Source organism: Ornithodoros turicata, unplaced genomic scaffold, assembly GCF_037126465.1.
Source record: "Ornithodoros turicata isolate Travis unplaced genomic scaffold, ASM3712646v1 Chromosome21, whole genome shotgun sequence".
NCBI lineage: Eukaryota > Metazoa > Arthropoda > Arachnida > Ixodida > Argasidae > Ornithodoros > Ornithodoros turicata.
This window is the reverse complement of record NW_026999337.1, coordinates 549,515-569,609: the sequence shown is the minus strand read 5'-3', so window position 1 is coordinate 569,609 and position 20,095 is coordinate 549,515. Positions and strand designations below refer to the sequence as shown.

General features: G+C 47.1%; 1 protein-coding gene across 1 annotated transcript in view; it reads left to right on the top strand.

Annotated features, from left to right (window-relative positions):
• LOC135373093 (uncharacterized) overlaps positions 1-20,095 on the top strand; it is a 73,361-nt gene that overhangs the window by 18,690 nt on the left and 34,576 nt on the right. Inside the window, exons 5-6 of the mRNA XM_064606374.1 lie at positions 4,637-4,834; positions 15,749-15,937. Coding sequence (XP_064462444.1) covers positions 4,637-4,834; positions 15,749-15,937 — 387 coding nt within the window. The remainder of the gene's footprint in view (positions 1-4,636; positions 4,835-15,748; positions 15,938-20,095) is intronic.

The window sequence follows — 20,095 nt, the reverse complement described above, 5'->3', positions numbered from 1 at the left end:
AACTTGCACATTATTTTTCCTCACGTTCTCTGCACTGATTGAGGAACGATCACGCCTCTGAACATAACGCAGCTGACTAAATGTGCGCTCTACGTCACAACTCCCATTGTGTATGCACAGTATGCTCAGGGCTGCTGACCTCAGATTAGGGTACTGTGTGTTTTTCACCCAGTACTCTATGATGCACAGGTCATCCTTTGATGGGACGTCTTTCTTTAAGTACCGATGAAATTCTTCTTGACCATATGCAGTGTCAGTAACAAGTGAGAATAAGCCTTGGTATGACTCGGACTCCTGGCTAGTAGTAGCATGCTTTTGATGAGGGTTAAGGATCAAGAATTGCTTCTATATTTCAGCCTGTGCCACTTGGCCCCTTTCAAGCTCTGTTAGGTTCCTTATGCATATGGCTGTCCATTTCTCAGTTAGAGCTCCGCAAAATTCCCCCACATCTTTTTTACATCAGCCGCATGATGTCGAACAAGCATGGACAAAACTGCCTTTTGCTTGCACTCCAACATGAACAGTCGTTCATTTACAGTGCCCGTAGCTGCAGCTAGCTCCACAAGCACATGATTTTACTTTGGGATACATTCATGCCATTCTCTAGTCCTCTTTGAATTGGCACCAAGAGTTCAAGAACCTGTTGAACTAGAAGTGCTTTTGCATATACAACAGCTTCTCTAAGTTGTCTAAGGTCAGAAACCTTCGAACTGCCCTGATCCCTTTCCAACAGTTCTGCTAAGCAGTCCCACATTTCCGTGACAACACAAAGACGTCTGTAGAAACTGTACCAACGTGCAGAGACGACAGAAGGCAGTTTCTGAATCTGGCTGTGTGACAGTCCGTTTGTAATGCATATCTCATGGTACATCTGGTACAGGTGATTTGTGTACTCGAAAAGAGCCCCAAGCTTGATCACTGTTGCACAAAACATCAACAACACTTTTACAAGAGAGGGCCTCATCCACTGCTACGTGGATCAGATGCAGCAAGTCCTTCACGTGAAGGATGTTTCCTGCATGAGTTTCGCGAATTTCGCGCTCAGTCTTGCGCATATACTCCGCGGAGTCACTCACCATTGCAGTTACATCATTTCCATATTTTTCATATTCGTTCAGTTCGCTAGTGAGAACAATGCCAATGCTGCAGCTGTTGCACGCTTTAACATGCGCAATATCTGCCAGTGAATAGCTTTGTCTTCTTTTTATTTATCGTAATAGCAAATGAGCGTGTTGACGGTAGGAGTGCCAACGAGGTTGGTTTTGGTTTTCGCAGTAGCCACTTTTTTCACAAGTGCCACTTTGTGGCTCTCAAATACCTCACGCAGGTGTTTTTCCCTCAGTTGCTTTGCACATGGCATCGTCCTCATGACTGGGTCTTTGAAGACGCACCTGAGCTAACCATCTGCATGCTTCAAACTTATTCCTGCAAAACAGACAGCTCGCATAAAATCATATATCGTGCCTTCTGCTACCTCCTCCTTGTTGCGCTGTCTGACAGTTATGTCAAAGATGGTTTGTTGTTTCTTTTTCCTCTCGGCTTTCTTGCAGTCCGCTTTCAACTCGAGGTGCTCTCTTATTCGATTGTACGGCTTCTTTGCTGGGTCTCGCAAAATTTCCATACAGCAGTATTTGCAAACTAACGTGAACTCTCCCGCCAACGTTTCACTGCTTTCGTGCGGAGCGTCCAAGCACGCCTTCTTCCTTACCTCAAGATCGGAGTATTCCATCGCCCAGTTGTGGGCCGTCTTCTCTTGTCCGCCCATGGGCACCCACCTTGATTCCCGATAGGACATCAGGTCACACTAACGTGCTTGGCACAACACGCATAAAATGAAACACTTTTTGCGATCAAAAGCGTCCAGTGTGAAAGCAGACACGAGAGACAAGACGCCGCCCTGGGTGCATACGCAAACCAGATGTTGGATTGGATTGGCTCGTCGCTCGAGGTTTGACTTGTCACTTGATTGAGAATAGCAGCATCCTCGAATTTCTTGGGGTTTATGGAGGTCATTGAGGTGTAAATATAGAGTGTAACCCTGATCCTGGTAATTGCATCCTGGGGTAGAAATGGGGAAAATAGGGTTTAACCCGAAAACTTGTGGCCCTATTCACATAGAACCTGGTTTAGTTTTTACAGAGACAACCGTATATGCGGAGTCAAGCATCGGAGAGAGTGCGCATGTCCCGTGTATTGTGTCACAGAAGAAGCATGCTGCAAAGGTGGCGAGATTAGGGTGCCTGAATACTAGCTCCCTCTGGGTAGTGTGGATTCACCCTTTGTAGAAGCAAATGCAGTCAAGACGCCATATTGACTCCCACACTTACCGTGCATGAATGGTGTGTAGCGATTTCTCAAACTTTTTCAAATCTGAAATGGTCAAGGCAGCTGGTGTGCCACATACAGACTTCAAAGCAAGCAAGAACTGAATCCCAAGCTACAGTCATTGCTCATTGCAACAAAACGCGATGTAACGAAATTCACGATAGTGCGAAATAATTTGCATTCCCCCGCAGAGGGCCATAGAGATGAATGTATTTTAACTCCACTATAACGTAATAAGGGCCGGATTTTTACTACAACGATGGACAACAATTTCGCAGAAGCTTCCGCAAGAGTACCGAAGAGAAGCTCGTCGCTTTCCAGAAGTGTGTCATCGAACTCTACCACACCCATTGCCATTCGGTGGGTCAAATAGGGAACACCTATCAAACCCCAATATTTTTTAAATTTTTTGTCGAATTATACGGTTGAAGAGAAAGGCGTCAAGCAAGTGACCATTAAGTCATCGGGCAGTGAGAAGATTCGGTAACGGCGATGCTTCGCTGCACTGCTGACGGCTTCAAGCTCCCACCATATTTGATTTTCTGAGGCGAGACATTACCCAAGAATGTGTCATTCCCATCAGGCGTTGTCGTGAGGATGAACGCGAAGGGACACGGATCTGATGATAGACTGGGTTGACACTGTGTGACTCAAAAGGCCCAGTGCCAACATGGGGCTGCGTTCCATGTTGGTTCTGGACACTTTTCAGTTTCACATTTTGGAATGTCTAAAAGAGAACCTGCGTGTGTGCAACACCAACCTGGTGATAACGTTGGACAGCGTGCCATCGCAACTGCAACCATTAAATGTTTGCTTAAACGAGCCTCTCAAAGACAGAGTCTGTGCAGCCTGCAACGACTGGTTGTTGACCGGTGATTACCCAATGACACCAGCCGACAGCATAAAGGCTCGGCATCACTTGAGAAGATATCCCGATGGATACATGATGCCTGGAAGAGTCTGCCCCAGCCGACGCTTTCAAGAAATGCGGAATTTCGAACGTGCCCGACAGAGCTGACGACGCCTGCTTACGGGCAATTGATAGTAACTAGGAACACTCGGACGATGATCGCGACGTCGAATAAATCATTGTGCAGAGTTCTCCCATGTTGTTAACATTTTCTTCACTTTCCTGGCGAACATCGCCACAAAATCGGGATCGCCGCAAAGTGCGTTAGAGTTGAGTAAATTTGGTACTTGCGATATGAACTTGTTCAGAAAAGACTGCAAAGATTCCTAAACATGTGAACAAGGTTTGAGTTGCAATCCGTTTGTGAGAGATATTTTAAAATATTAACGGGCTGGTATTTACTCGCTCGTTGTATGCATTCGCGTACTGAACGCACCACAACTTGAGCACCAAAAGACTGGTACTTTTTTGTGTCCTGCACATTAAACGCACCCTCACTTTAGTGGCGTGGCAGGATCGTGTTGTGCAGAGTCAGCCAGCTGTAGTATCACACTGGCACGGTCACTTGTATCACACAGACCAGGTGGAGCTCCTGTCACCCAAGTGATGAACGACGCATGTGACGGACATGGAGGAGTATTTTGTCCACGCCTTATAGCACGGAAGACCATCTGATGTGGGGGAATCGTGACGTTCGATTCCTGGGGGATTGTCGTGGATACCTCTGAGTTAAACGGGAACAAAGTGTACCATAAGTGTTAAGCTCCAATTTTCCCTAGCGTATTGAATGCACCCTTTCAATTGCGCGATGTTTCTGGCTAAAAAAAACTGTCTTATACACGAGTAAATACGAATTTATACGTTAACAACTCTCAACTGCAGAGAAGAATATTGTTAAAGTCTGCCTACAATGCGTAGCGACACATCTATCGCTGTATTTTGCTGCGAATACCAAAGGTTGCACAACTAATTCGAATTTTTTGTGCTTGGGTTGATTCGTATTGCCTTGGAGTAAATTTTTGGCATTTGGTTTAGATGATGTGACACCTGCACTGAAATTTTGCCATCTGAATTAAAAGACGCACAGGTGAAAAGTATGATGACTGGATTAAATCTATCAGGAAAACATGTAGTACTGGGACAAATTGAATAGAGTTGAGCTGCAGTTAACAAAATTTCGAGCATGTATGACTTTTGAGTAGCTGTGCATTCCTCATTTTCTTTTTCTCATCTCCTAGCATGTGCATGTTCAGTTAGCGTCCCACAGTGTTTTACAAGATAGCTCGCTATCTCGTCATGATTTTGGTCTACGTATGTATTTTCTCTGATAAAATTCTGCATAGTCAGTTTCCCATGTACTTCCAATTAATCTTGCGGTATGATTTTGTTTGCTTCCTCCAGGCGGTATCATCAACAAACCTCCGTATTGATCAGGTGTACAGCTGCGCAGCCTCATCTGCGCCGGAAGAAACAGTGCGCTCTACAACCGCTGACGGCTGCAGTGTTGATGGTCACTTAAATTCTTTGAACGAGTTACCTTCTTCTGCTCGGGAAAGGCACAAGAAAGCTCGCTCAAAGTGCTCTCGGAAAGCACAGCTGGTGAGACGTTGGTCTAACTTTCTGTACCTTATATGTGGGATATGGCAGTGCAAGGGTACAGTCACAGTCGTTGAGTGATTTGAGACAGAAGCCTTGGGGAAAATTTTTGGCTAATAATTACGCAAATTGGTTTGAATAGGTAGCGTGCTGAGCTCAAGATCGTGGGTTTAATCCCAACTGAGGACGGTAGATCAGTGTGAGGGAGAAAAACATTGCCACTGTGTGTCAAAGATTTCTAGTGCACGTTAGAGAACCCTAAGTGCTCCTGCCGTGTGGCACGTGCAGCATGTCGCCACACAAATGCAATCTTGCAGCTTACATGTAAATCTACCCCCTGGCATGACGTGTGTTTCTCATCAGTGAGACAGTCGCGGACGAGTTTTTTGGGCTGTAAAGACACTGACTTTTCAATTTTAAAACTATAGTTTTACTATCAGCACGATGTAACGCTTCATGAAGCCAGTGCTTTCCTCCTTCCAGTATTTCAAACCATTTCTTAAACTGAAATTGAATTGCGGCAGTTGAAGAAAATTTCCTCATCCACTACTACGTTTCTTAAACAAACAGTTGGATTTTCGCACTTACTTAGGCGCAAGTTTGTTTGTTTTTGTGGTTTGTGCTATGAGAACTGGAGACCCTGTGGAATTGAGCCTGATATTTCCGATTGTTTTTTTTCAGTGGGTGCCAGCGCATCGCATGCTCAATGCACACGGCACATACACAGGGGCAGAACTCATATGCATGTGCTCGAATACAGCCAAACCTCGATATAACGAGACCCACGGGGACCGCAATTTCTTTCGCTGTATCGAACATTTCACATAATAAGCCTTAACATAATAACATAAGCCTTAATTACTCCCGCTACGATCTGGAAAAGTTTCTGCTGAAAAACGACGACCACAACAAATATAGCGCCAAGGGGCACCTACGGATTTTATTATACGCGGCATTTTATTCTCCCGTGAAATGGGCAGTTATTTGGGTCTGCGTTGTGCCTAGAAGATGCGGTGTCACGCATTGTTCGTGTGTTGCAAAAGCCTCCGCAGCTTTCTCCATACCATGTTGAGATGCCGCAAACCTCTATGTACATCTCCCTAACGTCAAAGTAAATCTATGGCATCAACCATCTGATGACGCACTCGCCTATGCAGCCACGAGAACCAAGTGTTCGCCATGTGCCCGTGATGGCACTTTGCATCTCATGCTCTTCGCTGTTGCCTTCATCGTGTACTTGGCTGCAACGAGACAGTTGAAAAACCAGCATGAAAAATGGAAAGGAGAAACCTCAGAAGGAAAACTCTGAACCTTGGAATAACTTCCTTTTGTAGGCACAGATTCCTCCTGACCCTAATAGTGAGTGTCTTTCCTTTGCCGCGCCAACAGTACGCTGCTGGTTGTGCCCTTTGATTTTGTAACCCTCAAGTCAGCTTTATAATCGGAAACGTTATCTTCCATGACTTGGTAACCCGAGGCGAGGTAGAGGACGATAACAGACTAACACAAACAGTCTCAAGCTCAGCTGAGTTTGAGACGGTGTTTGTGTTTGTCTGTTACCGTATTTACTCGAATCTAGGCCGATAGTTTTTTCAAAAATATGGGATGTTGAACTGGGGGGTAGGCTTAGATACGAGGATTCGGCGTCCCCGGCTCTGACGCCGCGATTGTTGTTTACTCTTTTCACTGCCGCCATCGGGTCGGAGCGCCAGTGCCCCCAACGGTGCCATAAATAATCTCGTGCACGTCGGCGTCTTGCCGGCCAGTTACGGTTCGCAACACATGGTTTCGACAACGTGCAGAAATGGCTCCAACAATCAAGCGATGCCACTACCCTGCAGCCTTCAAGCGAAAAGGAATCTACATGGAAAAGTATGTGCGACGGTGGAGAAGGCAACGCGAAAAACTGTTCAGCTGCGCTGCATCGAGGATGGCGTTTACCGGACCACAAAGAGGCCGACATCACGATATTGAAACTGAGGTTGCAGAGTTCATCAAGACACAGAGGGCAGCTGCACTTCCCGTGACCACTGAAACCATCCAAGCAAAAGCGAGGGAGACTGCGAAAGCACGAGCTGTGCCCAGTACCGTATTTAAGGCCAGCAGAGGTTGGCTCCAGCGATTTATGAAACGCTTCGGATTCGCTTTACGACAACGCACATCGGTTTGCCAAAAACTGCCGTCAGACTTCGAGGAGCGGTTAGTCCAGTTCCAAAGGTTCATCATCAAGAAGAGGGAAGAAAAGGGATATCTTCTTGGGCACATCAGCAATGCTGATCAAACTCCCGTTTACTTCGACATGCCGATTGCGTGCACAGTCAACGAAAAGGGTGCCAGGGAGGTCAAGTTGCGGACAGCGGGTTACGAAAAACAGCGTTTGACGGTGATGTTGTGCTGCACAGCTGACGGACGCAAATTGCCGCCGTATATCATTTTCAAGCGAAAGACTCTTCCTGCCAGGGAAGTTTTCCCAAGAAATGTCATTGTGCGTGCGCAGGAAAATGGATGGATGACCAGTGCCATGGTTGAAGAGTGGGTGAGGCTCGTTTGGCAGCGTCGTCCGGGCGCCCTCCTGTGCAAAGACTCGCTTCTCGTCTTGGACTCCTATCGTGGTCATTTAACAGACGGCGTGAAAGCTACGTTGTCTCAGTGCGGAACTGATTTAGCTGTCATTCCTGGAGGAATGACGAGCCAACTGCAACCCTTAGACGTTTGTATCAACAAACCCTTCAAGGACAGGCTACGTAAATATTATACGGACTGGTTGACGGAAGAAGAGCACCAGGTGACTCCCACTGGCCGGATCAAGCGTGCTTCTTTGGGACAGTTGGCAAGGTGGGTGGCAGCAGCATGGGAAGACATACCCGCCGAACTCGTGGCACGAGCGTTCCGCAAGTGCTGTATTTCGAACGCGCTCGACGGGACTGAGGACAGTGCTCTTTGGAAAGACTAGAGTGACAAAGACTCGAGCGACGACAGCAGTGAAGACAGTGAGTCAGCATAGTTGAGAGCACAATAAATTGTCAGTTACACTCGGCCTGTACTTGAATCTTTTTTTTTTTTTTTCCGCGATAAGATTTTTGGGGGGTCGGCCTAGATTCGAGGGCGGCCTAGAATCGAGTAAATACGGTATCATCCTCTACCTTGTCTCGCTTGCTACCTAACTTCCCTTTCGTTAACGTTCTCATGTTCTTTCGCCATATCGAGGCTGTGGCTAAAAAGTATTCCATTGTAGTGAGAGTTAAAACACATTGATCTCTATGGCCCTCCCAGGGAAGGCAAATTAATTTCGCTGTGTCACGAATTTCATTATATCTTGTTTGGTCGTAATGAGATTTGACTGTTTTGTATTTCAACCGTACTTCAACAGTACATTTTAAGGCTGTGCAAACATTAGAAATTTAGGATGAAAATTGAATAGTTTATCTTATTCAAGCAGTATTCGCGGGGAATTTCATTCAAAGTCTCGTAATATTTTTCGGGTACTACCGAGACAAAGTACACCGTTGATGCACTTGAGGGTGGAACCATCATAGCAGCATTGTGGACGAGACCAACCACAAAATATTATCCGCTCAATCAGCATCTCACCATCTGGAGGTGTGGATTGCAAACTGTAAACAAGAGCTTAGTGCACATGGCTCTGCGACATTGAAACATCTGGTGAATCTTGTGATCCATGGAAAAGGATATGGAGGAGACGGAGATATCTAATGGACCACTGGCAAAGAGGATGAGTCTTATATGGAACTATCCCAAGGACTTCAAAGCAGCCAGGAAGTGCAAGGCACGCAGCGCTACGCTGCAGGTGCAATGTCGGCTCTTGCGAATAATTTGAAGCGGCACATATTGAGTTTCAGGAATTGTCAGATTGAGAACGAGGAGTGCGAAGAACAAAACTGGCGTAAAATAGCTGAAACCATGCAGCGCTGAGATAGAGAGATAGTGCAAAGGGAGGCTGCCCTGGACAGTAAGGTGGCAGGAATGATTACAATTGACCTGCAACCACTCTGTGTTGTCGAGGGCCACGGATTTCGTGAAATTTCGCTGTTCATGAAAATTCGCTGTTTTTCGCGTTGGTGACAGCCGATTGTCCGGCCCGATGTCCAAATTATGCGGAGCCTTTGGAGCTTCTTTTGGAGCCTCGGAGCTTCTTTGTTGGGTCTGGCGAAATTTCCAAGCAGCAATATTTGCAAACTAACATGAACTCTCCCGCCGATGCCTTGCTGCTGTCATGCGGAGCGTCCAAGCACGGCTTCTTCCTTGCTTCAAGATCGGAGGATTCCTTTGCCCTGTTGTGGGCCATCTTCTTTGGTCGGCCCATGGTCATCCACTTTGATGTCTAGTCACACTCTAACGTGCTTAACGTGAAACACCCGCTTCGCGTTCGTAAGCGTCCGGCGCGCGTAATGGCACGGAAACAGACGGTAGACAGAAAATGCACAAAACGCACCGCCCTAACGCATGCGCAAATTGGATTTTGGATTGGATTGGCTCAAGTGTTGACTCCTCTTGCACCTTCCTTCTTGTGTCGTCGTATAACTTAGGTATGAACTTGACACTTGATTGTGTGTGGCGGCAACCTTGAGTTTCTCGTGGTTTACGGACATCATCGGGCTGCAAATATTGGGTTCAAACCGAAGTCTGTTAATTACATTTGGGGAGTAGAAACAAGGGAAAATAGGGATAAACCCGAAAACTTGTGGCCCTACTCATACCCTGTCAGTGATGCAAAACAGGGCACACCAGGCATTCAGGGCCTCTGCAAGAATGCAAGGCCTATAGTGGGCTGCTATAAACCTAGCAACCAGGCCCAAGAACGGCTAGATGACTATCAGAAAAAATCTGGCAGTGACTCATTTGAGTACAGTGAAACCTCGTTAATGCGTACTTGGCGGGGACGCGAAAAAACTACGTACTAAGCGGTAGTACGGCTTAACCAAAAACTCAAAATACAAGTCCACGTACCTGTCTAATGGAAGAAAAATGGAACATGTTCGACAAAATGAGGATAGATATCGCCGTTTATTCACTTTGCAACAAGATAGTCCATATTTTTTGCTTCATACCGAGGCGGCCTTGCAGCAATGATCGCGGCTTCAAATCCACCAACATTACTGGCGAGCTGTTCAAGAAGTCCCCGTTTTCTGGCAAACTGATCGATGGTATGGATGATGTCCAGTTTCTCCTTGGTGTTCAGGACACGGTGGCATGGCGCTATCCCACAAGCCAACACAAGTGACATGGATGTGAGAAAAGAAACTATAGGAGGGGGAGGGGGTTCGGAGCCTACGTGCCCTCTCCACTCTGCGGGAGAATGACCTCTCCTCCTCGCAGGAGTGACATATTGGTGTCGCTCCATCTCTGGAGGAGCCACATGCTTCCAAAACTTCGTTTCTGGTAGGGGAGGAGCTAGTTATTTTGTTCTGCACAGTCTGTTTCAGGACGAAAAGTACGCATTAACCGATATTGAGGCTGCAAGCAGCTACGGCTTAAGCGGGTAGCAAATACGTTGGTTTCAATGGGAGTCGCGACGGGGATTCAGCGCAACTACTGCTTAAGCGGGCACGTATTAACGAGGTTTCACTGTACTTAGAGGAGCACTAGCAAACTAGAAAACATTTATCGTCACGGAATGAACAACACAAAACCTATTGCCTTTACTTACTATGATGTGCCTGTTGATGGACTTACATCCTCAGAGTGGAAGCAGACCAAAGGGTTTATAGATTCTCCTGAATCATTCATAGAGGCTACAAGAGCTGCCGAGGTACTAGAGCACTGCATGGGCTCATACTTCCCAGAGGGCCCAGCTGGGTAAAGCATGCTTTTTGCTGGCTTGGATCGGACTCGAACCCCACTGTAACCCCACTCTTTGCTAGCCACGGTCAACTTTTACAGTCCGCTTCACTGGGCCAGGCGGGGTGGGCCGGGGTAGCCTAGTAATTGCTCGGGATGGGACCGGGTGGGTAAGTCAAGAAAATTGGGTCTGTGCAACGCTCTAATAAGAACTGTACTCCCTCTCCTAATACAAATCTTGTACCGCATTTTTGCACACCTGGAACATGCAACTAAAGAAGAAAGGTGATCATCTAGGTGAGGCTGCTAGCAATGGTTGATCCGAGGTACAGAGCCTTAACATACAAGGAAGTCCAAGCCATGGAGATGCGGTTAAGTCTTTGTAAACAATGAGCTTAAAAGCTCGAAAATAACTGCCTCAACAACAGTGTCTCAAAACGAAGGATATCCTTTAGAAAGCACACCTTTCTGATATATTTTTTATCTTGTTGAGGAGCTAGAAGAGACTTCCTAAAGAGTGCTACTTGAACTGGTTTTTGCTTGGCAGGGCAGCCAGCCACAAAAAAAAGGAATTAAAGGAATGCGCGATCGTAATCGTTCGGGGTTGGGGCACACGCTGTTTGCGGAGATTTGCCACGATGTCACGCCATCCGAATTATGAGGTGGATGTTGGGCAGCTTCATAATTAATGAACGTTTCTTACCATAGACATCTGTAATAGGCATCTGTCAGGACCGCGCGAGTCGTACGAATTTCCGAATTAACGGGGGTAAAATTATTGTGGTTTTACTGTACAGTAAATGTCGTTTATAACGAACTCGATCGTCACACAAAACACGTTCGTTATAACCGAAGTTCGCTATAGATGAAAAAAGCATGAACAACTACTTACCTGACATGAAATTTCTGAGGAAGCATTTTTATTGAAAGTAGCGGGTTACAGCACTTTGCCTATAGATTGTGGAGGCAACAACAGCACGCTCGAGGCCCTCCAGCCCGTCAGTATGAGTCGTGTCAAGCGACTTCGCCTGCACGAAGTTTCGAAGAGAACCTATGTAGCTAAGGACGTCTGCCGTCGTGATACATGGCGGAGGTGGTCCTTCCTCCTGATCGTCCGACAGCTCTTCATCTGCGGCCGCAGATGCTGCCCGCACTTCGGCAACAATCGCGTCGTCGCTCATATCCGACACAGCTTGCACATCATCAGCGGTCGCGAAATCATCTAAAGATTCACAACTGCCTGTCAGTTCAGAGGCCACGGCTCTATCCCACAGAAGTGCGTCCCTGTCGCACCTTCCAAAGTGTTCTTGAACATCGTCGTCGGTCGTATCATCCGTGCCCAATGAAGCCTCCACGAATCTGGCTTTTCTGAAACAGTGCTGGAGGGTGTCTTGCTTGACCTCCATCCATGATGCCATGATCATTTGGACAGCCATTGACAACGGCAACTTCATGCCAGGCAGAGCAGCTGCCGGCTGATTCACACCGAGCAACGAGCGTTCCACCAGCCGACGCCTGTAGCACAACTTGAAGTTCTGAATGATCCCGAGGTTCAGCGGCTGTACCCGTGACGTGGCATTTCAAGGTACGAACAGCAGCGTGTGACTGCTTCGAGTGGTGGCTTCACGTGATGAGCTGCTCAGTTGTCCAGAAGAAGTAGGATCTTTCTTTCCTGGGGTGCGATATCACGGTCAAACTCCACCAACCACTCACCAAACAACTCGCGCGTCATTCACACTTTCGTGTTGTGCTGATGTCGCACAGGCACTTATGTACCAAATCCACGTTGCTTTTTGGATTTTCCTATCACAAATGGTAGACGAGGGTTAGTTCTGTCCATATTGCAACACGGTGACCCGGAGTTTGCTGTTCTTTCCACCCACGCATGTGTCACTTTTCACCGTGTGCGTGGTGGAAGGCAACATTTGAAAGAACAGCCCGGTCTCGTCCGTGTTGTAGACGTCCCGGGCACTGTACTCCTGAACAGTGTCAATGTTTTCCTCCAGCCAGCAGTCAACATCGGTGTTATTCACAGACGCAGCCTCTCCTACAATGCTCTTGGAAACCACACCGTGACGTGCCTCGAAGCGGTGCAGCCATCCATCTCCTGGCTTGAACTCTGGACAGTTCAATAGAAATGCGAAATTTTCAGCTTGCGCTTTGAGAAGTGGCCTGTTTATCGGTATGTTCCTCGCACGAGCGTCCAGTAGCCACTTCAACAAAGCGTCCTCCACATACCGTATTTACGCGATTCTAAGGACCCCCTTTTTTTCAAAATGTGGCAGCCCAAAGTAGGGGAGGGTCCTTACATTCGAGTACAATGACTTCGAGAGGTACAAATGCCTTTAAAAAAGCGAAAATCCTGGCCTTTATTGCGCTAAGACGTGTCGTCACCGCCGTCGGTTGAAACAACGGAATCAGAGTCTGAGTTCCCGGAGAGGTTATCCTCCCACAAAATGTCATCTTCCGTGCCGTCCAAGGCATTGCTTATCGAGCACTTTTTGAAGGACTTTTCGACAATCTCTGGGCGAATGCCTTTCCACTCCGGAAACCCACTGCGCGATGGTTGCCGGAGACGCCTTCTGTATCTTGCCAGCTGGCGTCCGCTCGCGGGCACCATCCCGAATCCACGCTTCGTGTTCAGCGCGGAGATTTGCCTTAAACGGCTTGTTTATGGAGACATCGAGGGGTTGCAGAACGGATGTCAGCCCGCCAGGTATAACAACGAGGTCGCTGTCATGTTTCCTACACTGCTCCTTCACTTCCTCCGTAATGTGGCCCCGGAAAGAATCGAGCACCAACATTGACGGGAGATGAAAAAGTGCCCCCGGACGCCTCAGCCACACGGTCTTCAACCAGTCCACCATAAGTTCGGATGTCATCCAACCCTGCGCTTGGCAGCGGACAACAACGTCCTTTGGAAATGGCTCCTGTTTCGGTAGGGTCTTCCGCTTCAGAATCAAGTACGGAGGCAGCTTTCTGCCGTCAGCCGTAATACACAGCATTACGGTAACACGAAGTTTTTCGTGCCCCGTGGTACGGATGGTCACTTCCTTTGCGCCGACTTCATTAGCCGTTGTAGACCGCGGCATGTCTAAGTACACAGCAGTTTCATCTGCATTTCCTATCTGTCCCATCAGGAATCCCTTTGTTCTCCGGAGGTCAGCCACATAACGTTGGAAACTGATAACTTTCTGCTCGAAATCTTGGGGCAACTTCTGGCAGATTGTCGTGCGACGACGAATCGAAAATCCCTGGCATTTCATAAAGCGTTGCACCCAGCCACGGCTGGCTCGAAACACGCTGCGAGGAATGTCCAATCTCTTCGCTACTGCATTAGCTGTCTCACGGATGCCGTCGCAAGTCACCGAAAATCCGTTTCTTCTTTCTTCTCTGACGTACTCAGCAACTTCAGCTTCGAGCTCCGGGTGCTGTCCGCGTTGGGGGCCCGTGAACTTCTTCCTTGTGGAGGCACAGCCGAAAATCATGCCCCGCTGGCGCCGCCATCGTATCACACATGTCCTGCCAACACCGTATTCTTCTGCAGCGTAGTGGTTACTGTTCGATTTGGCGCACAAGATAACTTTCCGCTTAAACTGTGCGGAGTACGATTCACGTCTTGAAGTCATCGCTATGGCAAGACAAGCGAGCGTCCAGCGAAGCCGCGCAACCAAAACTTCTGTGGAGTGCAGGCAGGGTCGCACGTGGCTGGCGGACTCCGCACTGTCGGAAGCGAAGCACTGTGGAAACGAAGCGAGGGCGAAGGATGACTCAATGTCACGGGGGTCACGGGAGGCATTGGCGTGAAGTTATGGCGGAGGCGCGGAGGGCCCAACGCGAATGCTCTTGCCACGCGGGGCTCTGCGCAAGGGTCCTTAGATTCGCGTGCAAACTTTTTTCTAAAATTGCATGGGCCAAACTTAGGGGGGTCCTTAGAATCGCGGGGTCCTTAGATTCGAGAAAATACGGTATTTGTAGGCTGCCCCTCGGAGACGCTTTCTGCTCTTATTACCGTTCAGGCTAGCTGCTGCGAGGATCTTCTCTTTGTCCTTTGCAATGGTTGTAACCGTCGACTTTGACAATTCTTACTTCTTCACCAGGTCACAATTCTTGCTTCCTCTTGAAAGCTCACTGATTATGGCAACCTTCGTATCAAGGTCGATTCCTCGACGCTTGCACGGCTTGGACATCGACATACCGGCACTGTCCTCCTGGCTCATCTCTCCCAGCTAAGATCTAAGATGACGAAAGCGAGACAAACACTGACAAATGACAATGATAACTCGAGACGATGAGATGCAGAGGCACATGTGGCAAGGGCGAAAGCTGCGCCCTATGCGACCTCTCAATGCGTGCCGTCCGCTACCTCGCAGCCATCCCGGCTGGAGGTCACACGCTCCCTCCACTCTTCCTCTCGGACGAGAAACGGAGAACTACGGCGCTCGAGGCAACTCGAGGGCGCCACACCGCAGCTTTTTGTATGACGCATTCGCAGTAACCGATAGGTTTCCCTGTGCCTCGTTCATTATACATGTTAGGAGTTTCTATTAAACCTATAAGGATGTTGACGGTCGTCCTAAACTTGTTCGTTATAACTGAAAGTTGGTCTTAAATGAGGCTATTTTAACCGAGATTTACTGTATTTATCATTTGTCAGGGAGTATATGGCAATCGTAATGTAACATTAGTGATAATCGTGTCTGTCCCTGTGTGTGTGTGTATCTTGCTGATTGATGTAATGGATTACATTTTCATGTTCTAGTGTTTAGAACTTACAATGCAATGCATGTACTTCTGTTAGCTTTGCGCGTACGTACCCCAGCAAGAACACGGAATGAAATGAAATGAACATTCTTTATTCGCCCTTTTCAAGTGCGTGTCTTTGAGCATTTTTTCGAGGACCAGCAGCACACAACAGTGACCGTGCTAGCTTCCTGGGCTAAATTGTTGCCAATTGGTACCCTTGCAACCTTTTATCTTGCGATGTGATATTCAGAATTCAGTTCAATGTTTGAAGAGCAGTTTTGCAGATATTCGCGCACACCTCTAGTAACAAACCCCATAAACACACCTGGCTGTATGAGTACCTAAGTAATGGACTGTGTTTATTGTTTGAAGAAATCCAGGAGGCATAACGGAGAGCCACCTAGCCAGAAGAATGTACACGGACAATTAGGATCTCAGGACACCGCCATTCAAAAGATGTTTCAAGTTGTCAAGGGCGTGGCAGACACCTGTGAGGATGCCAATAAGGGCTGCCAGTGCACGTCTGACGATGTGCAGAGGTTAACGAGGCAAATGAAAAAGGTGAGAATCAGTAGTACAGCATGTCCAATGACATACTTTACCTTTGTTTCTTTGCCTTCTCCAGTGTCCGCACACCTTTCAGCTATAAGACCCGATACGAAGTTTTATTTTCTGCTCCGATTTGAGTGGTAGAAACTTGGAGGGACTGCGTTATGTGATAGAGCAACTACAGTATTTACGCGCACACTTATTCTCCCCAGAAAGGTAAAGAAAGTTGTGGGTGCGCAAATTGCGGGAGAACATTACTGATATTCAAACGACACTACACTCCCAAATTTAAATTGTATGCCGGTCATGTGGGCTCCCGATAGAGCTCGTGTTGACATCTTCGCTGCATTGCGCAATCGCGAAAAGCAGTCCCGATCTACCGTTCCTGCCGGGCAACAGGTGACGGGCTGCACAGTCGGGTGGTATAATACTGGTTACATAGGGTTCTTCGTTTTCGGATTAAACCCGGTTTTTCACGATAGTTCCTCCATGAACAAATTTCCAAGCATTCGAATAAAACCCGATATCTACCCGAAATCCTTGCAGTATTTCAACTTGTCGTTCTAGGTAAATCGTCGGAAAAGTGGATCATAATATCAGCAAAGAGAGCTATTTGTGACAACCTATTTGTCCGCCTTTTATAATCCCCTCCTGCAGGGGTCAAAGACGAGCTCTTGTGGAGTTCGGGCAAGTGTTTGAATACCGCTGTCATTAACTGCCCCAGTTCCGAGCGGAAATATAAAGATTCTTGTTTCTCGTACCAGTGTCACTACAGTGGCTCGTTTCATATGCCTTTCGTTTCACCCGAAAATTCTCCAATGAGATATCAAACAGATATTGTAGCGCCTAATTTCTCCCCGAATTCACGTATGTAAATAGCACCCGATTCCCCCCCAATTCGAAAAATCATAAAACCTGAAAACGAAGTACCCTATGGGTACACTACCACCTATCCACTCTGCGGATGGTGTGATACAGGGACGCTACTGAATGTTTCCGCTAGGCACACTGATGGTCGAAAGCATGCTGTGCTGGCCAACTTTGTCACGTTTGTTGCAAGTTCCTGGCGTGTCTGTTCATCGTTTCTTTCCATGCATGGTTTAGCAGTCGAGTGACAGTATCGTCCATCACGTTCAGTGAACAGTCGTCCGAATGCAAGTTGTGAACCAGCACTGTCATTAAATTATTAAACATTGTGAAGCGGGCACACACGGAGGGCATGGCAAAAACCATGTGGTACACAGAAACCGATAGGCCCTGGGCCAGATACCCACGCGCAATACTACGGATGCACAAGTTACACAAATTTTCCTTTTCTGTGCATTTTTTGTGCCAAACAAGGCATGCACAAATTATGCGCGTAGATACAATATATTGTTGGACAAGCTAACCCCCTACAAGTCAACTCTACCCACAAGTCTAAAGATGTCTTGTGATCGCTTTAGACATGTGCATTACGGCTCTGTGACACAATCTAGTGCGCCCGCATGTTCCAAACTGTTGCTTGTGCATTGACCATGTTGCAAATAGTGACCTTTGGTTCGAATCAAATGTGTATCAAATAGATTTAATTGATGCAGATGAAATCGAACAAATTTTTCAAATAATAATGAATCAAATATTACTACTGCCGACAATATGCACGTAAGACCAATTCACTCTCGTGCCTCCGAACCTCAGAATGAATTTTATTGTCCTCCTCTTCTTCGCATACCTAAGGGATCCTACATGGGCCCGGGCTTGTGTCCTCCATCCCTCCTGGGATGGTATTTAAAAATATTGCCAATAGATGCGAGGCGGAATTGGCCATTAGGATGAGTGTAGGCAATAGTTTTCAATATTCCTCGTTTGTGTGCAGTGTGAATTATTTGTGCTGGACCTAGTATGGTAGGTTAAGAGCCAGGAAGGCCTGTACGTATCATCACCAGGTCGCCAACTTGTCGGTGTGGGATTCTTGAACTGTGACGGCGATCAAATGCCTTTTTCATTGATCTCCTATACTGCATCTGTCGGATGGGACTGTTGCGATTTTCTCTTAAGTGAAGTTTGTTTGCTATTCCGAGCACTTTGTCTGCACTGAGAATAGGCGATTCACCGTGCATGGTGTAGTGAGGGGAGCACCCGATACCTTTGTTGTGCAAGCGATTGTGGTGCTGTGTAGCATCCTGCAAGCATCCTGTAGCAGCTAGGCAAGAGCGTTCGGAATTAAGAATAAAAATGGATGAATTGCTTGATGTCCCGTAACGCACGCTCGGCCATACCATTTGCTGCGGGGTGGTAAGGGGCAGTTAATTTTAAGTGTATGCCCCTCTGTTGGGCCCACGTCTCGAGGCGTTTGCTGGTGAAACCAGGGCCATTGTTGCAAATGATCACTCTCGTGTTTGCGAACATTTGTCGTTCTAGGAGGGCAATAACACTATTGCTGTCTTCGCCGCCTTTTTTTCTTTAGTTCGGCGAAGTCGAGATGGACTACTTCGAAAGGAACGTTGGAGTGTTGTGGCAATGTCATTTGATCCGCTCGTTGGCGATACTTGAATTTGTAGGTTTGGCATCTGTGGCAAGGTTGGACATATTCAGTGACACGCTGTTTCATCTTGGGCCAAGTAAACCGTTGACAGATTTTTCTATATGTGCGCCGTCATGCCCGCCAGAGTCGGGACTGTCGTGGTACAGGTGTAGTACTTTTTGGCAAAGTGTGTGTGGAACTTCAAAGCGACCACAAAGACGCCCCAAAGACGCAAGTCATCATGTGAAGCCACTGCACATACTTCTAGTCCAAGGCGAGACAAGGCATCGGCGTCCAATAACATTTTTCCTTGTTTGTAATGTACCACGATGCCCAGATGGTGTAGCTCAGAAACCCATCTGATCAATCTACCTTTTAGTTCGGCGGATGTCAGGATGTGTGTAACTAGTTGGTGGTCCGTGAATAACTTTTCGCCCCTCCAGGAAAGTTCTGAAATATCGCACGGCCTGAATGACAGCAAGTAATTCTGTTTCGGTAGTGCAGTAGTTCTGTTCTGGTTTATTGAAGGTGTAAGAGTGGTAACCTACAACAGTTAGTTGTTGCGAGGGGCACTGACGGTCGTCACGTTGATATAGGACAGCACCCGTGACGTACTGCGATGCATCCGTGTGGAGTTCAAACGGTAGTCAGTAGTCAGGAATCGACAGTATTGGATTCAAAGAAATGGTTTGAACAATGTCGTTGTATGCTGCTTCGCAGTGTTCTGTCCAGTCGAATGGTGTACATTTTTTCAGAAGCGAAGCGAGGCATTTTGTCCTTTTGGCATAATCTTTTATGAATGCCCGAAAGTGACCGGCCAGGCCAAGAAATACTCTCAAGGAGTGAATGTCACTTGGTTTCCGCAGCCGTTGAATCTTCTGTACAGACTCTTGCTTCGTAGTTTTCGTTTGTTCATTGAAAATCTGGCCTAGGAAAGCAACACTCGATTGAAAGAGTACGCTCTTTTTAAGATTGATCTGGAGCTTCGCTTCGTTCAGAAGCTGAAGAACCTGTCTTAAGTGAGCGGAATGTTCGTCTGAAGATCTGGAGTAGATGATTATGTCATCGATGTATACATGAACGAATTTTCCAATGTAAGGCTTGAGAACTGAGGTCATAAGCTTCTGGAAACAAGCTGAGGAGTTGTTCCATCCAAAAGGTAGACTGTTATATTCATACAGGTCAAATGGAGTAACGAAGTCAGTGTATTGCTTGGTGTTTTCACTTAATGGTACTTGCCAGAAACCTTTGCATAGATCAAGACAGGAAAAAACTGTACATCCACCTGTGTCATTGATAATATCATCCACTCTGGGCATGGGAAATGGAACATGTCAGTTTACCTGTTGACTATACTGTATTCAGTGCAGAGGCGGAACGAGCTGGACTATATTCTGGGCTATAGTAATTGGAGATGCAAAAGTGGAAGTTGATGGCCGAATAATGCCAGCATTTAGCATCTCTTGCAGTTCAGACTTGAGTTTCTTTTCACGGGTCATGTTGTATGGTTTTCGTCTGACAGTGGTTGTGGCAGCAAGCTTGAAGGGTACTTCTAATGCCGTAGTTGCCGAAGGATAGCTGTATACCGAAAGAAGTTCTGGGTAATGCTTTGCGACGTCATCCTTACTGCGAATGTCTTAAAAAGGCCTGGTGACTAGACACTT